The sequence below is a fragment of the Myotis davidii genome, unplaced genomic scaffold, assembly GCF_000327345.1.
Source record: "Myotis davidii unplaced genomic scaffold, ASM32734v1 scaffold235, whole genome shotgun sequence".
Taxonomy (NCBI): Eukaryota; Metazoa; Chordata; class Mammalia; order Chiroptera; family Vespertilionidae; genus Myotis; species Myotis davidii.
The window spans coordinates 1,265,650-1,291,221 of NW_006287462.1; the positions used below are offsets into that span (position 1 = coordinate 1,265,650).

The 25,572-nt window shown below is 38.8% G+C and overlaps 1 protein-coding gene across 1 annotated transcript in view; it reads right to left on the reverse strand.

Annotated features, from left to right (window-relative positions):
- Positions 1–25,572, reverse strand: part of ARAP2 (ArfGAP with RhoGAP domain, ankyrin repeat and PH domain 2) — a 159,180-nt gene that overhangs the window by 23,611 nt on the left and 109,997 nt on the right. Inside the window, exons 23-28 of the mRNA XM_006759331.2 lie at positions 24,135–24,240; positions 20,553–20,700; positions 18,996–19,064; positions 16,277–16,351; positions 13,021–13,138; positions 4,440–4,568 (exon numbers count right to left, since the gene is read on the reverse strand). Coding sequence (XP_006759394.1) covers positions 4,440–4,568; positions 13,021–13,138; positions 16,277–16,351; positions 18,996–19,064; positions 20,553–20,700; positions 24,135–24,240 — 645 coding nt within the window. The remainder of the gene's footprint in view (positions 1–4,439; positions 4,569–13,020; positions 13,139–16,276; positions 16,352–18,995; positions 19,065–20,552; positions 20,701–24,134; positions 24,241–25,572) is intronic.

Genomic DNA, 25,572 nt, shown 5'->3' on the forward strand with positions numbered 1-25,572 from the left:
GGAAGGATGTCAATGACCTTGGAGCTGAATCACCTTTCTGTGCCTGAAAGCTCTGCATAAACATACGCATCCTGGCCTACAGTAGTCACTTATAGCATCTTGTGTTTGTATTTACATTTATTTTTAAACAGTCTTCATACATTTAGCTTTTCTGTTCCTCGTGGGAAAAGATAATCCTCTATATTTTCCACAGATTCCTGTATGAAACAGAGAACTAACAGAAACTTATCAATTGGTTTTCTCAGTACCAAATAGTAACATGAGAAAAAGTCAGGACATTCCTACTCTATCTACAGTGAATAACCAAAGACTATCATCAAGTCCCAAGAAAATACTTCCACTTGAGGTGGACTAGGTCTTACCTTCGGATTTAAAAAGATTTGATGGAAGTGGAATGTAAATTATTTTAGCTAGACTATGACTTATAGACTCATGCTATTTCTGCTGACATTTTCTTTTTATTTTCTTGAGTCAGTTGATAGTGGATGGCTCAGCTTTCCAGGTCTGAACTTGCCGGAAGCAGATGCATTTTAAACTATTGGATTCTAATGCAAATTTAATTCCAAAGCATCTGTCCTATGCAGCAATCTAAATTTAGAAACCCACAGGGATCTGCATTTGAGTTACATCTTATATCTTAAAAGTATTTCTTCCCTATTGAGATCATTAAAACTAGACTCCCATGCATTACATTCTATGGAGGTAATTTTTAAAGAACTTTAGCACTTAAAATAAGGCTTCAGCAACATAAAATTATTTATTCTGGAACCTTACAGAAGCTATAAATATATGCCTTACTTGTGATAGAAATGTTCAAACAACTCAATATGAGAGCTAATGATAAAAGATTGTCTAATAAGGTTAGCTATGACAAAGTCTACTTAGCCATTTTAATGAAGTTTTATACTCCCTATCTCAATGTCTCGGTCATAATCCATGGGGTAGAAAAGAAATTTGAGGACTATTATCTTTCTTTTCAAGTTAGTTAACTCCTCATTACAATAATGACAATGGCGCAAACTGTTTCTAAGAAATCAAATGTCGCTTTGGAAAAGCACAGAATTGATTTTTAAGTAGAGGCAACAGAAAATTCATTTACTCTAGTATACTTCTATAAAAGCAAGGTATGTTACCTCATTACCTTAAATGAATGAGCAGAAATTAAGTGTTGGCTGATTCTAAATCTATTCCTACGGCTATGTCTACATTTTAAACTGTTCAGAAAAAGTGAGGAAACTCAGAAAACTAACACTCCTAAACCTCCAAACGTATTATTTGATAAAAATTCTTCATTTAGCATGAAGGTGGTGAAAACATGTCAATCGAAAGGATATGCTTAGAATTTATGACATTAATAAACAACTATCACATGGATGCCGTTGTAATAACCTGGTAATTACAGGAAAGGAGGAAAGGGAAGACTAGAGGCAGGCATGCCATTTACACAGCTTTGCCCAAAAGCTGCATCTGACACTTTCCAAGTCTGCTCCCCACTGAGTGATGGGGGAAGGGACCATGCCCAGTAAGGTCTGAGTGATGTGGAAAGGTGCCTGCCTATCTGCCCATCACAGCCAGAAACAAATTAGTGGTCAAAATGGGCATGGCCACTGCAAGCACATGAAACCTGAATACACTTCAAACAATGGAAGTTCTCACTCTTCTCTCTCACATGCTGGGTCCTGTGACTCCTGTGGCAGGGGCTCACAGCCGTGTGGGGCTGCTCCCCACAGGGACTAATGGACTTTAATGAGTGTGGGTGCTGAGCCACACCGGCTACAACATGGAAGGGAAGCTCTGGACATGGCCTGGCTTCTGGCTCTGCTGGAGCCCCAGCTGCACCTTTTCCGGGACTGGCTTAAGGGGCAGGGGACTTTGGAACCTGAGAGACATAACTTCACCAAATAAAGCCTTCTTCCACCTCCGCCTGTCGGGGCTTCTGAAAATTCTTTCAGCCATTTCCTAAGAACCTATACCTCACTCCTACGAGCGACAGGGAAGTTTAATTCTCCTGTAACAATGCAATTAATAAAATGCAAGTCACAGAGATATTTTTGTGTGTAAATATATAGTTGGAATAATGTTAGGTGGACAGAGAGTAAAATTTGTGGCAACTAGGTGTCACGTTTGCGTGGACAGGGTGCAAAGGTTATTGCTACTCAATGCTTCAAAAAATGTTAACGCATTAGCTATTGTTTTACTGAGAGAGAACGTGGCTGCAGCCAACCACCCTAGTTTCAAACTTAGCTGACTTCTACTTGGGCCCCAGCTTAGAAAAAGAAAACCTTCAGCGAGAGAAATAGCTAACCTTATTGCATCTTACTGCGAAGAGCAATGTATTTCTGAGGTGACGCCAATATTTCTAACGAACTGACAGAGACATCACATTCCATTTACTCTCATTATTTTCCTTTCAGATGCCAAGTTTAAGTGGATGTATGGAACGAAGCAATGATTCTGGAGTTGGTGGTCATTGTGATTGATTTAGGAGACATTTGCCAAGACAGAGACAAAGCAGATTGAACATCTAACTCCCTGAAAATCTATCACCACGTATATCCCATAAAACGTGCTTCTAAATGCCAGGCTGCTATAATACACAAGTATAGGGGACAAAAATCATTACTTAAGAAGTTGATTTAAAAACACACGCACACACACAAACCACAGGCCAGAGCCGATTTAAAGGGGTCATCCTAAATCCACACAGATGCAGAACCACCACAGTGAAAGCGATTGTTTTGCTTTGGCAATCTAAATATAAATCAAGCTCTAATGAACAACATTTATACATATTTTGTTGGCTAGAAAACTATAAAGAGTATTTTAAAAATGTACTTCATAGGTACTCCTCTATTTGACCCAAAATACAATAACTACTAATGTGAAATGGTCCAATTAATGTACTTGCTGACAGTGTTACACTAAAACCTGATGTTGTTCATGCAATGAGACCGTTTCCTGGTAGGAAGAAGTATAGATATGATAAGCTGCATGTTGGTTTGGCAAACTGAGGCAGGAATAGCGCAAGGGCAGGTATGTGCTTCAGCTCCACCCTGTTCGAGGAAGGAATGAGACACGAGAGTAACACCAAAGTTACTCTAGAGAATGCTTCATCCAAATCCTAAAACTGTCACTGACCAGTAAGCCTGCCTCCACTCTGGGGTTCTCCAGCTCTTACGCAAGGTGTCGGTCTAGACCTTATAAAGGCATGATGCTTTCACAACAGAAGGACACACTCACAACCCCAGGAAGGCACAGGAGTATGGGAGGCATCATTATACTGCCCCGTCTTCCTACCCAGCTTGTGGGCAGAGCCCATGTTCAGTCACACTACCATTCTTCTTGTCTTTAATCAGCATAAAGAGTTTAATTCAAATGTCATTGCTCTCAACCTGCTCTATCTCCTCGCCCCCCCAAGACCAACAGAACATAATGGTCTCCTTATTTGGATTATTTTTCACTCCACCTGCACAAAACCTCAATTTACACCACAGCCTTTTAAGATCCTATTTTTGTCTATTTGTATTCACAAAGCCAGCCCATTAACATTCAAACAAGAGCTGAGGTATTATGTCTAAGTGTACTACGTCTAAGTGTGGGTTTCAAGTGTTTCGCAGCATGGAAGAATTAGACATTTAGAGGAATACTAGAATATTCTCACCGGAAAACACTATACATTTACCTGACAAGTTGGCTGATTTTCTAAAAGAAAAGAAACCACAAGAACTTATTACATGTGTTTCATAATGTTGACAGGACTTGGTTCCTAAGCTCCATAATTGTTCTTTATCTCAGTGTTACAATGAAAACTACAGAATTTAAGAACTAGAACAGATTTCACAGATTATCTAAATCAGAAATTCTCAGCATGGGGACCGTTGACATTTGGGGCAGATAATCCTTAGTTGTAAAGAGCTGTGCTGTGGACTGTAGGATGCTTAGTGGCATACCTTTTGTCTCCCACTAAAGACCTGAAGCACCACCCCACCCAGCTGTGACAGTCAGAAATGTCTCCAAACATTGCCAAATGTCCCCTGGGAGACAATACTGCCCCACCCCTGAGAGCCACTGGATACCCAGAGAACTTCATAATTCAGGAAGAAGGTTCACCAGCTATCTGAACATCAGAAAAACAGTGAAGTATGGCAAGAAGCCCTTCCAACATAAACCGTCCCTTCCAAAAACGTTAACTTGGTACCATCCGATGAGCCAACTATTACCATAGCGCTAGGCTTCAGGGAACCTGACTCTGGCACATGGCACTCCTGTGCACATACCTGCTCTTCCTCCTCTTGGACAATACTATGTCAGCGGGATCTGCAGTTAGCTACTCATTTTTACTTTTGACATTTGCAAATGCCACTTGTGCTGTAGTCACTATCCTTCAACCACTTGAACTTTCCGTCAGAGTTGCAATGTGAGATAACAGCAGCACCTACCGTTATAGTGTCTGATGGTGTCGGTGGTTAAAAACCTCTTCACCACGAGATAAGCAGAGCCAGGCTCAGCTAATGAGCTCCACCGAAGCACCTGCTCCAACACATTTTCTGTGTAGTGAAGAGGGCGCTCTGCAAAGTAAAACCAAAGCAAGTTAAAATATCATTTTTTATAATTACACATTCTTTAAATCCTTTAAAAAATCTGTATTCAACAATAAGCATAATCATAGCTTGTTACACAAATATAGCATTAAGACTACATAAAAGGGACTGTTAACACCTAGAACACCAGTATATAATAAAATTTACTGCATAAATGAATCTATCAGGAACATTTGTGGTTTGCACAATGATTTTTTTAAAAAATCACAGATGCTATCCTTTAGATAAAATTTCAGAAATAATGCTAACCTTATATATAAAAAATCAGTATCTTATACTATCTTCTTTTTTTATCTTTTTAAATATGTGTTTATTGATTTCAGAGAGGAAGGGAGAGGAACAGAGAAATAGGAACATCAATGACGAGAGGGAATCATTGATCAGCTGCCTCCTACATGCACCCCTTTGGGGATCAAGCCTACAACCCAGTCACGTGCCCTGACCGGGAATCAAACCATGACCTCCTGGTTCATAGGTTGATGCTCACCACTGAGCAACACTGGCCGTGCTTACAGTACCTTCTTTTGAATTTAAAGCAACATTCTGGTTTGCTTATGGAAATCTGTCTATTTTTCACATGCAATTAAATAATTGTGAAAAGACTAGCAAAATTACTCTTGTCCAGTAGCAAGTGATAATATAAATTAATCCTAAAGATTAGCATATTATAATTTCTGATCAATAGTGAACTTATAGCTGATATTCGTAGTCAATTAATATAAAATCATAAAATATAACTTCAACAGAGATCATATGAAAACAATCAATAAATATTCTAATAGTTAATCTATGTTTAACTATTGGTGGAAACATCAATTAGAAACATTATGTGACAATATTATACATTAACTGTTGATATAAAGAAGCAAAAACCAGAAGTTAATGACCTCTTAAAGATTTCTCCTTGATAAATACTCATCCATATACATTTTGTTTTAGGCAATCATATTTTTTAATGCATGAGAAGTTCTTAGCACTGAGTTAAAAAATAGATTTTACCATTATAATGAAAGCCTCATAGAAAAGTTTTTTGCTGATCAAAATATGCCAATCATTTAATAAAAAGTTACAACAAAAGCATATATTGGGGGAAAAATTCAATCCTTTCACAGTACACTAAAAATAGTATAATTGAAACAGCAAGAACAGAAGCTCTAACAGGAAGATGCTGATGTAGCTTCCCCAATAAAATCACCAAACGTAAGTCAATTCAACTCTTTCACACCCTTCTAACTGTAAAGCACACAGAATTTGAGCTTTTCATTTTGGTTAAAGTAGGAATGGCAATGACAAACAAGAAAGAATCTGTTTATATCATAATCACATATGAGCCATGATATTTTAATTGGTGATAAAATCACAAGTATGACAACCAAATAGATAATATTCCTCTTAACATATTCCATAGCATACAAATTGCTGAAAATTCAGTGTAGTTACTAGTCTGCCCTGCTATGACCACAGGCATTCCAGAACTTATCAGCAACCTCAGGTCCACAGAAGAAGAAAACAAATTTTCTGCCTCCAATGTAAATACCAGATTTTTGCTTACTATTCAGTACAATGTAATGCAGTTCTGCATTCTGTGTTTATTGGAGCAAGCCAATGATGATGGCAATTCAAATAAGGAAGAAAGAAATAATGGGTGGATGTTGGATGGATGGATAGAAGGAAGGAAGGAAGGAAGGAAAGAAAGAAGGGAGGGAGAGAGGGAGAAAGGGAGGGGAAAGAAAGAAGAGCAACTGGGCCACAGATCTTTAAGATTTATCTCCCTCTTGTTTACAAATATATCCCTGTACACAGTAGAGTGCTGAGTATGTATATAATAGATGTTCAATAAATATTTGAGTAATGAAGTACCTTATGAGTTTCTATGGTGGACTATAATTAATGGAAAATATCTGTAAGTGGATCAACAGGCAGAATATAATTCTTTGTGAAACTAAAGAAAATATTTTATGCTACAGCAATCTTGCTTTTCTTCAAATAATTTTGCAATAGGTTTGGCAAAGATCATAATTGCCCATAATTTGCCAAAGCTATAATTAATTGGTAGTCTTCTATTAATAGAGGTTATAATTCAATTGAGCTGTATTTAAAAATAAAACTAATTATAATTTGAAGTCATAGCCACAGGAATCAGATAAGAAAAATAAATAAAAATGTATCCAAGTTGGAAAGTAAGAAGAAAAACTGTCACTATTGCCAGGTGACATAAAACTTTATATAGAAAAACCTAGACACCACCAAAAAAGTATTTGAATAAATGAATGCCTACAAATAATTTTATGGATAGTTACATTCACAATCATCTATCATGATAGATTATATGGTGTGTAAATGATCTGGCATTAAGTTATTATTAGAAATAACTCATTTATGTATTATCCATAGCATAAAAATTGCTGAAAATTCAGTGTAGTTACTTAAGAACAGGTTATGGAGGAAGTTAGCTAGGTAAATCACATTATTAATAGTTTCAAACCTTGTTTACAGAAAAATACCTGGCCGCCCTTGTTAAAACGAGAACTATCCATTTTTCACTTGAAATTATAGGTATTGTGGTTAAATTTCTGGTGATAATGACACAGGATTTCCCTAGACAACTATGACTTCCCCAATAATTAAAGTCTTAGTGCCAAACTTCGAGTGGTGCAAGTCTGTCCCCGTCCTGTCCATATAATTAGAGGGCGACTACACGTTGTGTCAATCAAGGGAAGGGCTGGACGGGACCCCAATGAACAATGAACAGATCTTCTGTATCAGAGCAGCTCTGAGGAAGAATTAGCAAAACATTTCACTGTGATACTGCTGCACAGAAAGTGTCTCACAAGCTTGATCTGCTCGGTGAAAAAGCCATTTCAATGAGGCCCTTCTCAATGTAAGTTACTGTTTTTCAGCAAGTCAAGGACCTACAGAATATGGGGCTATCCCAGCAGAGGACAGGCTCAGTTTTAGGGTGAAGCATTAAAATAAGAGCACCCTTTAGAAGAGAAGCTCTTGATGAAGGTAACAGCCTCTCCCAGGGCGGGTGTCAGCTTGTCTAACGACTGGCAGCAGTGGGTCAAGGATGCTTGGCCTCTCTCAGGAGATGGGACGAAGGAAGACTTCTTCTCTATCCAATACAACATTTTTTAACAGTTCTTTTAAAAAGTTATTTTTTTGTTCTTTCGACCATTTGTTAACTGTCGTCAGACACAGAGAACATAAAATCTGCCCTTTTCACATGTACCACTTTATGTACACATTTTACATGTACAATTCAGTGGCATTAATGGTGTTGTAATTTCAAGCGTCCCACCAGGCAGTGAGAGTGAAAACCTACTTATAAATTAACTGAGCCTAGACTCTCTGCTTTATGCATATAAATTCTCAAAATATGTTCTATGGTTTTAACCTGATGTATTTTTTTCCATGAATCTGACTACCATATGGGAAGAAAACGATCATGCTTTGTCAGAACTTTCTAGGAATTGTTCACCGCTTGTGAGCGTCTGAATGTCTGTCCGCCCCCCTACCACCCCCCCCTCCCCTTGCAAAAAAAAATTGTTAGGTTGACACCGAATCCCCAGTGTGATGGTATTAGGAGGCAGCACCTTTGGGAGGCAGAGTCCTCACGAATGGGACAGGTGCCCTTATGAAAGAGACTCACAAAGCTTCCTCCCACCATGTGAGAAATGAGAGAGAAGTCAGCCCTCTGGGTCCTGGGAAGCTGATCTCTCTCTCCAGACACCAAATCTGCCAGCACCTTGACCTTGGACTTCTCAGCCTCCAGAGCTGTGAGAAATAACTGTCTGTAGTTTATAAGCCACCCAGGCTGTGTAATTCTGTTATAACAGCCCAAATGGACTAAGACACCACTTCACCAACAATAGCAATGCTTCCACTGATGTGTGAGCCACAAACTGACATGCTTACAGCAGTCTGCATTGGAGCCGGCACATCCCTGAGAAGTTCACACAGGTGTGGAATCCATTTTCATTACCTCTGACCATACACAAGTGTGTCGGCAGTTATATGTTCTACTAGACATTCTCCTTTCTCATTTTATATTATAATTAGGGTGCTATATTCTCGGGGTGGTGGTGGTGGTAGGGGTGTGGGGGGTGCAGGAAGAGACTGGACAAAAATCATACACCTATGGATAAGGACAGTGGGGGGGGGTAAGGGCAGAGGGTGGGGTGGGAACCGGGTGGAGGGGAGCTATAGGGGGGAAAAAGAGGAACAACTGTAATAATCTGAACAATAAAGATTTAATTAAAAAATGGTAAGTATAATAGATTATCTCAAGAGAGTAAAGGGAATCTTAAAGAATAATTATTATACAAAGTAGGCACTGGATATGACAGGGCAGAGACTGTTGCTTTAAAATTTGCAGACACCTAAAGTAAAACCCAGCACTTCTGGTTCACTTATTTATCCGTGTATTCATGTATCCTCAGTTACCTGCGTACTTGGAGGATTTGTATTTACATTGGAAAAGGCACCGATCCCCTGCTGACACTCCTATCAGCTGCAATCTTGTGACTGCCAATGCCTTCACCTTCATCTTCTTTTCATATTTCGCTTTATGCTCCCTGCATGTTTCCAGCAATAAAGCTTTTAACATTTCAGGAGGTCAGGTGGAGCCACGGCTCCGTCTGCTTCAGGAAGCCAACATAATTACAGGCCCCTTTGGGCTCCTCACTTTGTTCCTCTAAAAGCTGGGAAAACCATCTTCGTTTTCTCGGCTGGCGTTTCTACTTGAACAGCTGACCCAACATTAAAACCTTGCCAAATCTGAATTCTGCACTCCATCAAATGTATTCTTCCTTGAGGTATATGGGGTGTTCCTTTGATTATATATTTGGACATGCACATATCAAAACAACTTGAGGACTCCTACTCTTTTTATAGCTCCAACAAGATAACTTTTTTTTTATTAGACAAGTAGCCAAAAGAGCAACAAAATAACAACAACCCCACCCCAACCCACCTGTACCATTTGTGATGTACTCATTGTCACATGCAAGCCAATACTCAGTCATTTCCAGGGTAAGCAAGCCCTTCATTTTCCAAGATGAAATTTAAAGACAGTATTTCTAAGTTTATTACAATCTCCTTCTTACCCTCATGCATTCTGCTTGCTCCTCTTAGTCGGGAGGACTGATGCCCAAAGATACAGGGCCCCCATGCTGTGACAGAGGGGCATGCTTTGACTCAACCCTTGAGAGGACAGGGTGGTAGGGAGACGATGCCTACCCCCAAATTCTTGATTCCTTATCGTGCGGTGGATCTCCAAGAAACACAACAGATACAGAGGCAAGCAGGAGACAATCTGCTGTCTCAGGCCTCACCAGGGCCCTGAGATATCCTAGGAGTTGCTCATCTACAAGCAGAAATCATTTTTTACGTGCCTGCGGCATTTCGATACATTTGTCCAAGAAGCAACAATCCAGGTCACTCAGGTTCAGAATACATCTATTTCAGGTGCCACCTCAGTTAACAAGATATTTGCAGGATGTGTTCCACATCAATGCACTATGCTAGAGACAGTGAGAGATATAAAGGTCCTAAAGAACATGTGGTCTAGGGCAGAGCCCGATGTATACATACTACTATTCAATAATCAGACAGTACACAGTATTATAGATCTACTAGAGGATCTGGGAGCCCTCGGGGGATGTCTGATTGACAGCTTAGGCCCACTCCCTGCGGGCCTAAGCCGTCAGTCAGACATCCTTAGCACTGCCATAGAGGCAGGAGAGACTCCTGTCACCACCATTGCGCCTGCCAGCCATGAGCCCAGCTTCTGGCTGAGAGGCACTCCCCTTGTGGGATCAGGCCAACACTGGCTCTCTGACATCCCCTGAGGGGGTCCCGGATTGCAAGAGTGTGCAGGCCAGGCTGAGGGACCCCACTGGTGCACGATCAGGGCCGGGGAGAGACAGAGGAGTTTGGCCAGCCAGGGAGGGACTTGGGGAGGGCTCCAGGGAGTGTCCAGTCCATCTCGCTCAGTCCCAATCAGCTGGACCACAGCTGCAAGCTAACCTACCAGTTGGAGTGTCTGCCCCCTGGTGGTCAGTGCATGTCATAGTGAGCATTTGAGCGGCCTTAGCAAATAATTAGCATATTACACTTTGATTGGTTGAATGGCCAACTGGACACTTAGCATATTAGGCTTTTATTATATAGGACAAGCATATAATCAGAAAAAGACAAGTGAGAACTATGTTTATCCAAGTATCATCATGGAGAAGAGGCATTTGAGCTGGATCTTGCAGAAAGGATAGGCAATGAGTAAATAATGAGAGGAACAATTTTAAATGATGGAGCAATATGATCCTATTTGTGATTTAGAAAGGTAATCCTGGCAGTAATGCCAACAGTTGCCTTTTATTCACAAATATGGTGGAGTTGATAACCTAGCCCCTCGCCTTAAAATTAAACATCAAAAATCAAAGACTCTACCACCATTAATCCATATAGTGATGCAAAATTGTGCTTCGCTTGTGCAAGAGATTTTAATTGTATGGAAACTACGTTTTAGGCACTGTGCCCAATGCTAGAGATAGAAAAAGAGAGTTCCTCCTTCCTTCTGATGAGCTCCCATTGAGAGAGATGCGTCCGAGCTCCCATTGAAAAAGATGAGTCCATGTGATGGGCTCTATAAAGAAAGACAGAACAAAGTGCACTAAAACCTTAGTCTGCATATTAAAGGAGGTCAGATGGAGAAAGAGTAAAGAACATTCAGGGAACACCCCCTCACACGTGTTAGTCAAACACAAAGAATGGAAGAACCTTATCTATAAAGAACATGTCAAATGAGAAAAGATGGCAAAGGAGATCAGAGCAGCAGAAACTCACCTCTTAGGAGACAAAGGAAGAAGAATTGACGATAATCAGAGGGCCAGAAAAGGGGAATGGTCATTAACAATAAATGCCACAAAAAGGAAAAGTGCTGTGAAGCCTGCAGCAAAGCCATCAGACTTGGCATTGGGGGTGGGTGGCCACGGGAGTCATCTGCCAGAACACTTTCTGTGAGAGGGAAAGCCTGACCCTGCCTGGGGAGGAGACGCAGGTGGACCAACACCAAAGCATCAGAGTCACTGACTCTTGACAGTGAATATTGCCAATTAACATTTTAATACAAATGAGATGTTTTTGTTACTGTTAATCCTCATCCGAGGATATTTTTTCCAATGGTTTTTGGAGAGAGTAGAAGGGAGAAAGGGAGGGGGAAGAGAGAGGGAGAGGGAGAGGGAGAGGGAGAGGGAGAGCGGTAGAGAGAGGGAGAGGGAGAGAGAGAGAGAGAGAGAGAGAGAGAGAAAGAGAATGAGAGAGAGGAACATAGATGTGAGACATACACATCGATCTGTGGCCTCCTCCAACCAGGGCCAGGGAGAGAACCTGCAACCCAGGTACATGCCCTTAACCAGGAATCAAGTCCTCAACCAGGAATCGAACCCTCAATCTTTTGGTGCATGGGTTGACACTCTAACCACTAAGAAACACCAGCCAGAGCTACAAATAAGATTCTTAAAGAACTGTGCATGATTTAAAAAAATGACGGCCTAAAAACATCAAGAATGGAGTAATGAAAGAAACTACGTGATAATCCCATTTTGTTCTAATTTGATTACAACATTCCTCATAGTACCCGATGGGGTATTTCAACGTTGAATTTTCATTTTTATCCTGAGCTTGCAGTGGCAACATTTTACGGTTGGCAGTTCGACAGCTATGCTTGACAGGGTCCCAAGACCTTAGTAGGTATCAGCTAGACAGATGGTCAAAGCACAAAGACATTCTGCATCTTATTTTTTATTTTCCTAGAGGTCTTTGAAACCAAACTATGTCATTAGAATGTTAGGCTTATTCAGCACTTTACTACTGAAGTAGTTGAGGGGTTTTAAAAGCTCTCCTTATATTTGCACAACTGAGATAAGAGATGACAAAACATCTATCCACTCCATTAAAGAGATGTATGAAAAGAAAAATGTTGACAAAATAGGGTCCCGATAGTCTGAAAGCAAATCATTTTTTAAAATAATAAATAATCTTTTAAATCAACATTCTTTTTGTTCAGTTAGTAGCGTAGAGGAGTAATGTGGACGGTGGTGGTGACATTTAGAATATTGTTACAAATGAAACTGCTTTTCCTTATAAACAAAAGCCTTATTTCCTAAGGCAGCAACATAGATGCCCAATGCTTTGCACTATATTTTTAGAGTCAATAAAATAATCCAATTATTTTGATGAATAAAAGCATAGGAGGGCAACCTCAAGTGACAATTACATGTATCGGCACATGCACTGACGCATAGGGGATTCATAATGATAATCATCAGAATAACATAAAATTTAGCAATGATGTCACAAAAACAGCATTTCTCTACAGTGAAGGAATTTAAGAATAACTGGTATGAAAATCACTTACCTAGCTCTTCATTTTCAATGACTTCAAATGTGGCCCAGAGATCACCTGGGGTAGGAATAATATTTTTTAATGCTAACATATCATTAGTTAATTCTTCTGCTTCCATCACAGGAGATATCTGTAAAAGAGGCAAAACCCTTTTAAAATATATGTCAGACCCAGGCACAGCCTGATGCTAGGATGATAATACTCGCCATGCACATGTTATGATACCCCAAGTTTCTTCTCTGCATGTTTAACCAGCTGCTCTAAGCACATAGAAAAGATAGCCTATTCAGATCTTCTCATAAAATACATTTCAATGTGAGTGCAAGAAGTTATTGCAACTTTGGCCCGGCTGATTTGTCTCAGCGGTTGAGCACCAACCCATGAATCATGAGCATCGACCCATCAATTCTGGGTCAGGGCACAGGCCTGGGTTGCAGGCTTGCTCTCCAGTAGGGGATGTGCAGAAGGCTGATCAATGATTCTCTCTCTCTGTCCTTCTCTCCAAAATCAATAAAAAGAAAACACATAATTTTAAAAAGTTATTACAACATAGACATAATCAGGAAGAATTATTTATTTATTTATTTAATATATATATTTTATTACTTATGTGTCCTCATCCCCTCATTACCTCCCAACCCCCCACCTATGCCCTCCCCCGCTGTTGTCTGTGTCCATTGGTTAGGCTTATATGCATGCATACAAGTCCTTTGGTTGATCTCTCCCCCTTACCCCCACCGTCCCCTACCTTCCCTCTGACAGGAAGATTTTTTTTTTTTCACTGAGTGAGCAGTTAGGTTACTCAGAGGGAAGACTATACCTAGTCACACATGCAAAGACTGTTACAAGGCAGCAAATCCAATGGCCTCCCAGGGGTAAGACTTTTCACTCGTCAGCTCTATAATCAAGAGTTCACAGTGGCTTGGTTTATTATTCAGCCTGATGCCTAAATTATGCACAGTTGACTGCTGTCTGCCATGCCAAAGAGCCCCAGGGTTGTAGTGGCCTGTGGTGTGCCCTGTCCTGCCAAGTGACAGATGGTGGGATACCAAAGCGTGGAGCCAAGATTTCCGGGCACAGGACAGGGTCTGCAGTGCCAGTCTGGGGCCAGCTCTACAAGACCCAAAGCCTCAGGCCGCCGCACACGCACACCGCCTTCTTCAGGAACTTTGGGGATTTCTGATTTGTTTCTTCCCGTTTTTGTTTATGCTAATCTGAAATTCATACCGGCCAAAAGCAAGCCGGCTTTCTTCCATGAGAATTTAGTTACAATGTTAAACAAATAAAAGATGTTTTAAGCGTTAGAATATTCTAACTGCTCATTTTCAGTAAACTAAGTGTTTTAAAATTTCTTAGAAATGTGCTCCCATTTCTCCAGTTCATTATTGATTATAAGCATATTGCACACGTATAAACAATATACGTATTTTTCATTACAGGTAACTCCTATGGTCTATCTTTTGGGCTTTGTGGAATCCAGTACTTTCTTTGGAATACATTAATTATACATGAAGTCCACTGTTTTCCACTTAGAAAAGCCCAATACAGTATAAACTTAAAGGCAAAATAAACAAACAAAAAAACACAACAAAAGACAGTATCTGGGGAAAGTAGAGAACTTTAAGCAGTAAAAACATTAGGTTAATATTTTTAATGATGTTGTTCATCTGAATAGCTTTAATTTTTCTTTCAGTATAGCCTTTTCTTAAAATAATAAATTACTGAGAAACCAAACTTGCAAAATAATCAATAAAACATGTGCCTCAACTCCATTCTTTGTCTCAGGGAAAACCCAGCGCCCCTCTTCAGAACACCTACAATTCCAGGAGGGATACATGGGAAATCGTTTTTCTAAAGAACATCCAAGTCAGTGGAATGAACATCAGGTTTGGAATATGATGATCCAGGTTTGTGTCCTGGACTTAATGCTTATTAATTCCCAGTTTCTATTCTTATAAACTTGGGACATTACCTGCTTGGATGGAGGTAATGATCAGCTGAGATAAATGCAACTTAAAAGATTTTTGGCAAAGGCTTAAGCATTAAGCAAATGTTAACATTTATTTTTGTGTAGTTTTTTTTTTTTTGCAATGTTTTTAAAGAAAATTTGCAAGGTGAAACTGGACAGTCCTTTGTCTAAATACTGTACTTAAAATAACAAAACTGTGCTCAGCTGTACTACCTTCTATTATGGCTTTCATTATTTATTAAGATTAAACTGAGCTTACTAAAGAGTTCAGGTGTGGGTGGAATTAAGTCATGGGCTGTGAATACCAACTCTCACATTGGAATTGTGCTGATTAACCTGTATGGGTTCCTCTGGTTCCCTATTATCACCACCTGTGACAGCATAAGGAATATGATGTGACCAAAGCCTATGATCACAGATCAGTTCCATGATCAAAGGAAGGCTACCAGTGCTACATAGTCAGAACACGTAATTATTAAACATACATAAACAAACAAAAGATGATACACGTTTAACAAAACTGAAGTCCAGAAATATCTAATATCAAGTTAATCTTTAACTTTGAAAAAAGATAAGAAGATTAAGCTGAATCTCTCCTGCTACACGGCGGAATGTCTATTCCTTAGACAGAGACTGTATTCCTACTGAGTAGGAATTTGAAATACCACGGTTATTCTTCCAAGGCAGACTAAGTGCTAGTTATGATAGCACAACAAGGATTTTCTTAATTCCTTAACAAAAATGAATAATAGTTTTAGGAAAGAACGGAGTTATCCAATACTCAAGGAAATTGGTAGACTAAAAGCCAAAGTACAGGGTACAAGGGTGGGAGAATAATAATAATAACAATAGTTATTAAACACTTGTGTGTCGAGCAATTTGCTAAGTGTTCTACATGTACTGGCTTACTGAGGCCTCATATCAATGCTACAATGTAAATACTGTACTTTTTCCTCACTTTACAGGTGAGAAGATAGAGGCGCAAATAGAATAAGTAACTTGCCTAAAGTTAAGAACCTAAGAAGAAACGGAGCAAAAATGTAAGCTAAGGTTGTTTTCTAGTACCTACAAAAAATCCTAACCTTAACTGAAAGCACATGAGATGTGCCCTTCGCAGATGACTGAAACATGGAATTCCCAGAAGAAACTGGTTTGAAAAGTCCATCCTGTATCAGTCGTGGTTTGAAATGGACAAGTAACATTAGCTATTGAGAAACAATAAACAATTCAGAACATGTAAATTCATTCTAACACCTGCAATTTCCAACAGTGGTCTTTGCCTCCATCTCTTGGACTCACCCGGATTATAATACTGCAGTCCGGCTCCTTCCTCTCCACATACACTTCAGTTAACAGGTCTCCAGCCTGGGAAACCTGGAAAAGGGCAGATGTGAAGAGAGCAAGTGTAAGTCTGCTGCAAGAACACACATACAACACCATGACAAAGTCCCAGTCCTATCTCTAAATATTTTATAATAATAAAAGAAGCCAATCTCCAGTAAGAGCATGATGGTACCCATCCACCAGATATGGTGGATTAAGGACAAGGAATGTACAGAAATGTTACAATCAGCAAGTCAGTGTAAGGCTTTTTCTCTCTTACTGAAGAGTGAGAGTCCTCAAACACCCTCATATTCTTACAGAAATAATGAATCTGGCTAGAATGAAATTATGTTTGCTACGAAAACAGAAGCTGTTCAACAAAATAAGAACATAAAATGAGCCATATAGAATTCTGCTCTAAGCTATAGTATGGATCTAATACTAACAATTAAGAAAATTGGTAGACTAAAATATCTCCTGCTAAATTTTCAGAGATAATATGTCCAAAAATTGAAATCTGAGAGTAAATTAGGTTAGATTTGTATTAAAACTACAAATAGAAAAAGTATATTTGGAAAGAAAAAAATGGAAGTGAAGTAATAAGGTAGATAATAAAGATACATTTTTAATTCTCTTTAGCCAAGCATTAGTGGCATTTTGGGTCACTATTGTACCTGAGAAGACATTCTAAGTGAAGAAGATACAAGCCAGAATATAAAAAGAATAAGATATCGTCATGGATTGACAATATAACATGAAAGTTAAAGAACCACACGAATCTCTACATATTTTCAGTAGCTTTTTCCAGAAATTCCCTTAAGTGTATAACCACTTGGAAATAATATCCATCCTCTAATCTTTAATGGAGAAAGGATCATTCTGAAGTTAAATTTGCCTCAGAGTAAAACCTACTGAGTAAATCTGTGGGGCAAACATTAAAAATGTACTTTGGAAATGAGTTCTTAATTATTTTGACACTGTAGGTTTAGAAAAGCTGATTTCCCATTTTCCTTTCTCACTTTTGATGCTGTACAAAAATCCTAGGGGAGAGGAAATACAGGTGACATTTAACTTTTCATTGTGCTTGCATAAACAACTCTCCAGGAAGGACACTTCTTTAAAAATTAAAAAAGCAAACACCACAAACTCATAGAGTGAAGCCAAAAACAAGCCCAGCTAAGAAAGTTGAGCAGGGATAAGACAGAGACACTGTCAGAAAAATACTCCAGAGGAGAGCTGGAGGAAACAGAGAAAAACACAAGCGAATAAGAGATTTTTCCAAACACTGCTACTTTCCTCCCCCAATTATTCTATTTTACAGATAATATTTTGTTCTTCTGTCTTATACGGAAGTAGAAACACATTCCAGACTCATTCCCTTATTGTACTATGAATATGGAAGAAGTACTTTGAATATAAAAATGTAGAGGCGCCCTCGTGCTTTATGTAAAACAGCACAGATAATGCTGTCAAAGAAGATCTCTTGGGCTCACACAAGCCCTAAGTTCATGAATGAAACTCTTCCCCAACAAGCAAGAACCCAAGAGAACGAGCTAATAACGAGCCAGGTTTTGAGTGTTACAGCTAACTCCCCTGCAGGCTGCGTTAATTACTTTGGGTCAAAAGGGAGGAAAGACTCCTTTAGGAAATCAGTTTCAGAGCGTTGGTACTCAGGGATGTAGGCACCGGAATGAAGGCTTGTCCTCATCTCCTTCATACAGAATGATGGCTCAGGTGGCCTCTCTAATTAGGAGAGGATCGTTCAGTACTGAGGTGGATTTAAGGTTTGACTAATAAGGCAGCATTTGCCTCATTCTCTGAGTGCATCTAATAAGCAGAATATATTAGACCGATTTCTATTATTTACACTGGTACCCTGAATCCTCCACAACAGTGGTTCTCAACCTTGGCTGCACATTAGAATCACCTGGGAATCTTTTTAAAATCCTGATTTCTGGGCCTCATCCTCCAGAAATTCTGTTTCTTTATTATGGGGAGGGGCCACAACATTAGTAACAAAGAAACATCCAGTAAAGAGGATTAAAGATCAATTTTAAGCAAGGCCAATGAACAGCCTTCAAAAAAGGAGAGAGGCATCCTGGAAAAGTGTAGGGCAGCGTGAACACACAAAGCCAATATAACAGGAGTGAGGAAAACGAGAGAAGATCTAGAAACGTCAACTTTAGACATAAATTAGCATATGTTACAGAGATCACATGAAACATTCCCACTGATACAATCATCCAAGAGCAGGCAAAGCAAAAGCATATAAGAAATAATTTATATGTTCAAAATTGGAATGGATAGAATCACTAGGGAGTCTGAATTTTCAATTTACTCTAGTATTTTTGGCTTTAAATGCTTTCTGTGAAATCCACTGACATTTTCAATAGTGCTTTTATAAATAAAAACTGATTTTTTTAAAGGATAGTCTGATAAGATTAACACTGATTTTTTCCTTTTATATTTTGAAAAATTTACATGAATGAACTTCGGCATTTTGCATCTATGCATATCATGCTGCTGAATTACGTAACTATTTTTATGTTGGGTCTCCTTGCCCATTAATTTTACTTTGCTTCAAATAGAAACTTGACAATAAACACAACAAATGTATCTACTTACAATGGAAGTTTTTGGTTTTTTTTTTGAAAAATTCTTTTTATTCTCTGGAGATCTAACTATTACTACTCACTTGAGTGTCTTTCCACTTGGTAATAAAGCTATTTTCTATGTCCATTTGTTTGACTTGGTCTTCTTTAACCTGTTTAAAATATAATTTGGGACATTCTAATAAAATACATGGAGTGATGGTACTCATCCTCACATAAGCTTCTTCAGGAATGTAAAGACCAACAAGTAAAAGTAAATGAGAATGGCCATCTCAATCCGTGCAGGTCCGCACAGCGAGGGCAGACTTAAAGCCAACCACACAGAGCTGCGTAAAGGTCAGAACAGCTTATGATGCTGCTGCTTCAGGCTACAGAGCCCATCAATGGAAGCCCCTTTGCCGAGGCAGTTTAACAAGCAAAGGGGCAGATGACTGGTTTGTGGAGTCTATGTAGGTTGAGAGACAAGACTCATTTCTCAAACGAAAATATTTATTAAGTGCTTTTGAAATTTCCACCATTTAAAGTTGGATTTAACAAACCCATGAAGACAGCCATTTATGTTTTAATCAACGAAACAGTACACATATAAAAAATAAAGATAGCATGCAAAAGCCACACACTTTTTCCTAATTCTTTCATTTCTCAGCATCAGAATTATTGCACAGAGGTTGCTGTTGATCAAAAACAGTGAACACATATAGAAAGAAATAAAAAGAAGATCAAAGAGAACCCGACAGCTCTGGTGTCCTTTCCTATATAAATTAAGATACAAACGGTTATTTTCCTTTATTAAAATACAGTTTCCTTCCTTTTGCTAAGGAATATTGTGATCAGTTATTATAAGAATGTAAGAGCTTTACAAGTAGTAACCTATTACATTAACCCGTTTCATTTCATCTGGTGTACCTATAGCCGTGGAAAACAAGGCATCTTATAAAACACCATTTAATGGAATACTCAAATAGGATAATGATAAAACTGAGATGCCAGAAATAATAATGGTGCTAGATCTCGGTATATCCTACAGTTCCAAAGCCTGGGTTTGCTTCCTCTATTTGTATGTCTTTGAGCTAAGAAACCATCCCCATACTAACAGTTTTCTAATGAAACATGAAAATATTAACTTCATAAAATAGCAAACTGAAAAGTCAAATAATTAGAACAGAGATGACTTAGTAAAGCCCACAGAGCAATATTTCAGAATTTTCATTTTTTCCAATTCAGTGCACAGTGAAAAGAAAACATGGAAACACTTTCAACTGCAAAATTTAACAGCCTGGCATTTATTACTGAATTTGTAAATTCATAATTTCACACCTCTAAGTACACATACTTAGTGCATACACACATACTGAGTAGGGAAAAAAACACACATAAAAACACTGAAAATAAAAATATTCTGCCCAACAGACACCAGATGGTAAAACAGCTTTAAAAGTTTAAATCAATGTTTAAATCAATGACTATACTTTCAAAAGCTAGCTGTATCTAAAAAATTAAAGATCAAATATAACTAATACTTTGTCTTTATTTTTAAATATTCATAAAGATCTGAATAAAAACATCCTAAAATACATATTTTTGCTTGCAAACAGTAACAAGAAAACTATTTTTATGAGAACATGATATAAAATATTTACCTCAAATATTTCAACATAATTGTTAATTAAGTCCTCGATTACATTCACTTCTTCACTAGTTTGTCCCCTAGTTTGAAACAAACAGGATGAAAAGACTAAGGCCAAATTATGGGCGTTCATGTGATTGATTTCTGAGCACTTCTGAACCCTGTTGAAGAAAAGCGGAGCTCATTATGACACACTTCTATTTGAAAGTTTCATAGAACTATAAGTCATAATACTCATTTATCATTTTAACAGATATTGAAGGTCTCAGATACAAAGGGCACAGTGGTGATGTAAAGATCTCGGTACATCCTACAGTTCCAAAGCCTGGGTTTGCTTCCTCTACTTTCTTCCAGGTAGCTAACAGTGTGGTTAAGAACATAAGAAAAAAACTACTGTTCAAGAATATCACTACAAGTTAAAAAGTAGTAGGTGAGTGTTGATTTAGAGTATTCAAACAACTCCAGATAACGGGACAACCTACGGCTAAGCCATAAAGGTATGCTTGCAGAATAGCATGAAAAGACCCATGGGCCTGAAGCATAAATGAAAGAGGGAAAAGGGGGTGGCGGGTAAAAAGGAAACAAGGCAAGAAAGGTGAGTCAGGAGGTATAGAGTAGAGAGTTCCAAATTCAGTGTGTTCAGGGCTGGGCTGAATGTCCCAGAAAGTGTATTATTAAGTGAGAAATAGACCTGGCAGCTAAGTCTGTATGGTTATTCAAAATAGGATATTAGCTCTCAAAACAAATACCTAATTTAAAGACACAACTACACTTTTCTTGAATATAATAACCAAGAATGTCTTCTTCTAATGAAGAGAAGTGAATAGGAGTCAAATCTCTCAATCAGTAGACCACACTTGAGTCCTGTAAAGATCATTTAAAGTAGTAACAAATGTAAGTTCAAAAAGATGAAGGAAAAATTATATGGTCATCACCAAAATAAAAGAACATTTACACTGATAAAAATGCCTGAGGTGAGAACACGAAGTCATGCACAGGGAAGTACCTATTAATGCTCCCTATTTGACACTGGCTGTACATATAGCAGCTGCTTAATAGCCTGATGACACCTGCAAACTTTACGGACACATACTATACAAGGGAGACCAACTCCATCAAAAGAATAAGCAAGACTAAGGAAGGTACACCTGCCTGTAAGAACAGAGATCCTAGTAGGTACAAAAAGTGAGTAAACATGACAGGAATACATATGATAATGTAAGAAACAAAAAAAAAATGACAAATGACATAGCAGAGAGGGAGCAAGTGCCTTCATCCTATAGGATTTACAAGATGTACAAAGAATTACAAGTTGATAGAGAAGAATGTAGTAACTGTGGACACCCCTCTCACAACCACTTCTGTACTCTTACCACACTATGGTGTGAACATCTGGAAAAGTGCCAGCAAGTCTGCCTCTGTTTCTAGAATTCAAGCATCTTATAGTCGGAGACTGCTGCTTTAACCACACTACCGTGCACAATGACTATCTTGTGAATGGAATTAAGGAGATGTTAGTCATGGGGAAGTGATCTTTTTTCTAGAGAAAAGATGGAATTAAGTGTTCGATCAACCTGAACCTATCCAAACTGACCTCAAACTTCTGACGACACTATCAGACATCACCACCTTTCTCGAGACTTCCTTCTGCAAAAAGTACTCTCTTTTGGTACTCTTCATCTCTCTCTACTTTCAGAAGCTGCCTTCATTTCTGGCAAGAGTATGTACAACACAGTATTTTCCTTTATTTCTCAGCTCCCACAGGTTAGCATCCCCCAGGGTTCCCTACTCCACTTGCTCAGTGTCTTCTCACTCAGGCCTTCTCAGCAGAAGCCCGAGGAAACTGTTTCCTGATTAGTTTCTCTGCCTCTACTCTAACCTCTTCCCAACCCATCCCAGTGTGGGGGTTATTATCCTAAAGCAGATTTAATCAGTCACTCCTGATCACTTCAAGGAATAAAATCCAACATGTTTTTCCATGATGGACAGAGCCTTTCACAACCTCCTGCCAGACAACCACAAACCATCTTGTCTCCCAGAACACCTATTTCTTAGAAAACACACTTCGCTCATTTCATGCCCAGTTCGTGTGTCTTTAAATCAGAAGTATCTCTGGACCTCAACACACAATGAATGCATCAACGCCTCCACTATAAACACATGCCTCATGCTAAAATTCTCTGTCATAAAATCTGTCCTGATGTGGCTGTGCTTCCTTAGGAAACATACAATGCACTATAGCACCCCACGAGGTCACTGTGAAGTCCCAGGACTCCTTGGTGCTCAGTTTGGGAATAGCAGACTTAGGATTTTATTTGTCATTTATATATTACTAGAGGCCCAATGCATGAAATTCATGCAAGGGGCTCGGCCCTTGCCGCCACCGTGGCTGCCTGTGCCTCAGCCCCCTGCTGCCGCAGCTTCATCCAGAAAGTCAGACAGAAGGATGTCCGGTCTAATTAGCATATTACACTTTTATTATTATAGATTATCAAATATTTCTATTCACATGGACTTTGAATAGGCATTGACTTGTACACAATAGGAGGTAAAAATATATGTTAGTTGAAGAAAAGGAGAGCGAGAGGAAAGATGGGAAGGAATTCATTATTTCAAATTCAAATCTGAATGAAGAATGATAAGAATAATGATATGTAACTCATTAATAAACTGTAGGCACCTGGCCACTATTAAAATGTTTGAAGAAAAAATAATCTGCCCCGATGTCTCACAGGCACAAAGATAGGACTATAAGGACTATATTTATATGGCGCAGAAAGAAAATTAGTTTTACAGTAACAGAGTTTACATGCATGAGAAGCGGTAGCTGGAAAAGGTGAAGAGACAAAGAATTGTGGAGGATTTCTGAATACTGACTCCACACGAAGGACTGTGAGCAGAATTCAGCTTCACAGGAATTCATTCAAGTGAGTGTAGCGTCCATGCAGGAATATATTCCTTAAGCAATATTTATACTTAGTGAGGTTTTTGTAATTAATTTTCGCTGATAGCAAAACAAACCTTTGGTTTTAACCTGAAAGGTTATTTTCAAACATCCTCTTCCTTTAGGTGCCATTTCTCAAGCTAGCATTATATCCTCCTCCTACCCTCCCACATGCAGAGGACTACATGCCCTGACATGGAAAATGCGTTTGGCTCTTAAAGTGTCCTCATCTGATCCACAGTCTGACACTAACATATCAGAGGCAGGTTAGATGCAAACTGATGAAGAAGAAATAAGAGTTTAGGAAGAGTCCTCCTGCTAAAGAAGCCTGGCCCCTGGACTTCCTTCTCTTCTCCGGCTTCCCTCTTAAATGAGTTTTCAAATTCTTGCTTCTGCACTTGAGGATGCTATATATGATAATGTTTAACTCATTTTAAGAAACTCTCTAGTGCTATTTATTTGAAATGCACCCTAATTACAGAGACACTAAAGTGATAGTTAGTGGGAATTTCACTTTGAAACCATTCTTAAGATTGAGTGAGCGATTTGCAGTCACGTGTAGAAAGTGAACCACAGTACTTTAAATTCAGAAATAATGACTTATCAAGTGGCAGGTTTAAGATAAATTAGAAAATTCATGAATCCACCCACCTGTAAAGGTGTTCAATTATAGCTGCCAATGTTGCTCGGTTGACCCCTGAAAGGGTACTTATAAATGCTCCATATTTTTTAACTCTTTCCTTGTCATCTTGGGTATCTAGAGGTTAAAACAAAAATCTTTAGGCCTAAGGTATTAATCTGTGTTACAAATTTGCCTTTTAACAGTATTATAAAACAATATTACAATTGCATTTCACTAAGTGATATAAGCACGTTTCAGTAAAAATATGCAAACTTCTATAATTCTGGAAAAGGACTTACATAAACATTCCATGGCTATATGCTATCCTTCTTATACTTGAATTAAAAATATAGTACTTTCAAAACCCAGGGTTGTATTTTATCTTCTACTTTTTGGACTATTGAACTTCATCTAATAAAAATATACTCAATAACTCAGAGTGGAGTGAAAATTAGAGATAAGCAAAAAGTATTTTAACTCTGTGATGGGCTGGTGTTGCTCAGTGGTTGAGCATCAACCTATGAACCAGGAGGTCATGGTTTGATTCCCTGTTATGGCACCTGCCCAGGTTGCAGGCTCGATCCCTAGCAGGGGGTGTGTAGGAGGCAGTCAGTCAATGATTTTCTCTCCTTCTTCCTTCCTCCCTCTCTGATATCAATAAAATATGCATTTTTAAAAAATAATTTAACTCTGGCTATGGGAAGATTTCACTATTTGTATGTTAAAATGACATTTTTGTCCTGTTTTTCTCTTGTGAAATCATAAAAATCTTCCCCAAACTAAAATCATCCGAGAGCTATGAACGGTGAATTACCCAGCAGCCCCAGTATTTTCAACTTGTTGGAAAAGGAAAGCAGACAATTGAAGAATAGGTAACTACGATATTGACTTAGAGCAGGATGGCCCCTCTGCCTAAGGCATGGACAGACTTGGTGAATCATGGAAAAGAGGACAGAGACGAATTTCTCTCTGCTCCCCCAACCCCAGGACGTCAAATACTTGGAAAAATTAGACACAGGAACTCCCAAAGTTCTCATCTCAAGAAGATATGTAATGGTGGTTTGGTCTAACCTACAAGCTCACATGGGGGAAAGAAAAGACCTTTCTTCAAATAAATAACTTATGCTGACTTCGTAACTCAAGGGGATTGCACTTACATACTCCTGCTCAATTCCCAACTACCTTTAGAAACAAGACTTCTTCATTGTCCGGTTAGCTCTGCCCACTCTATTCACAGAGAGCCAGCAGCACATTGATGAATTTTTAAAAGTACATGGTCATCACTAAAGGGCATTAGGATCCTTGGGGAGGTAAGAAACTCCGTGACATGTTTTTGAAATGCACTCCTATTCCAAACTACACCGGAGAGCTCCTTTGTACCGAGGTAGCCTGCAGAGATCTATGAAAGTAAACACCGTCCTACCTGCGCTGGTGGGTGAATGACTCTCTAAAAGCAAGAGGGGCCAA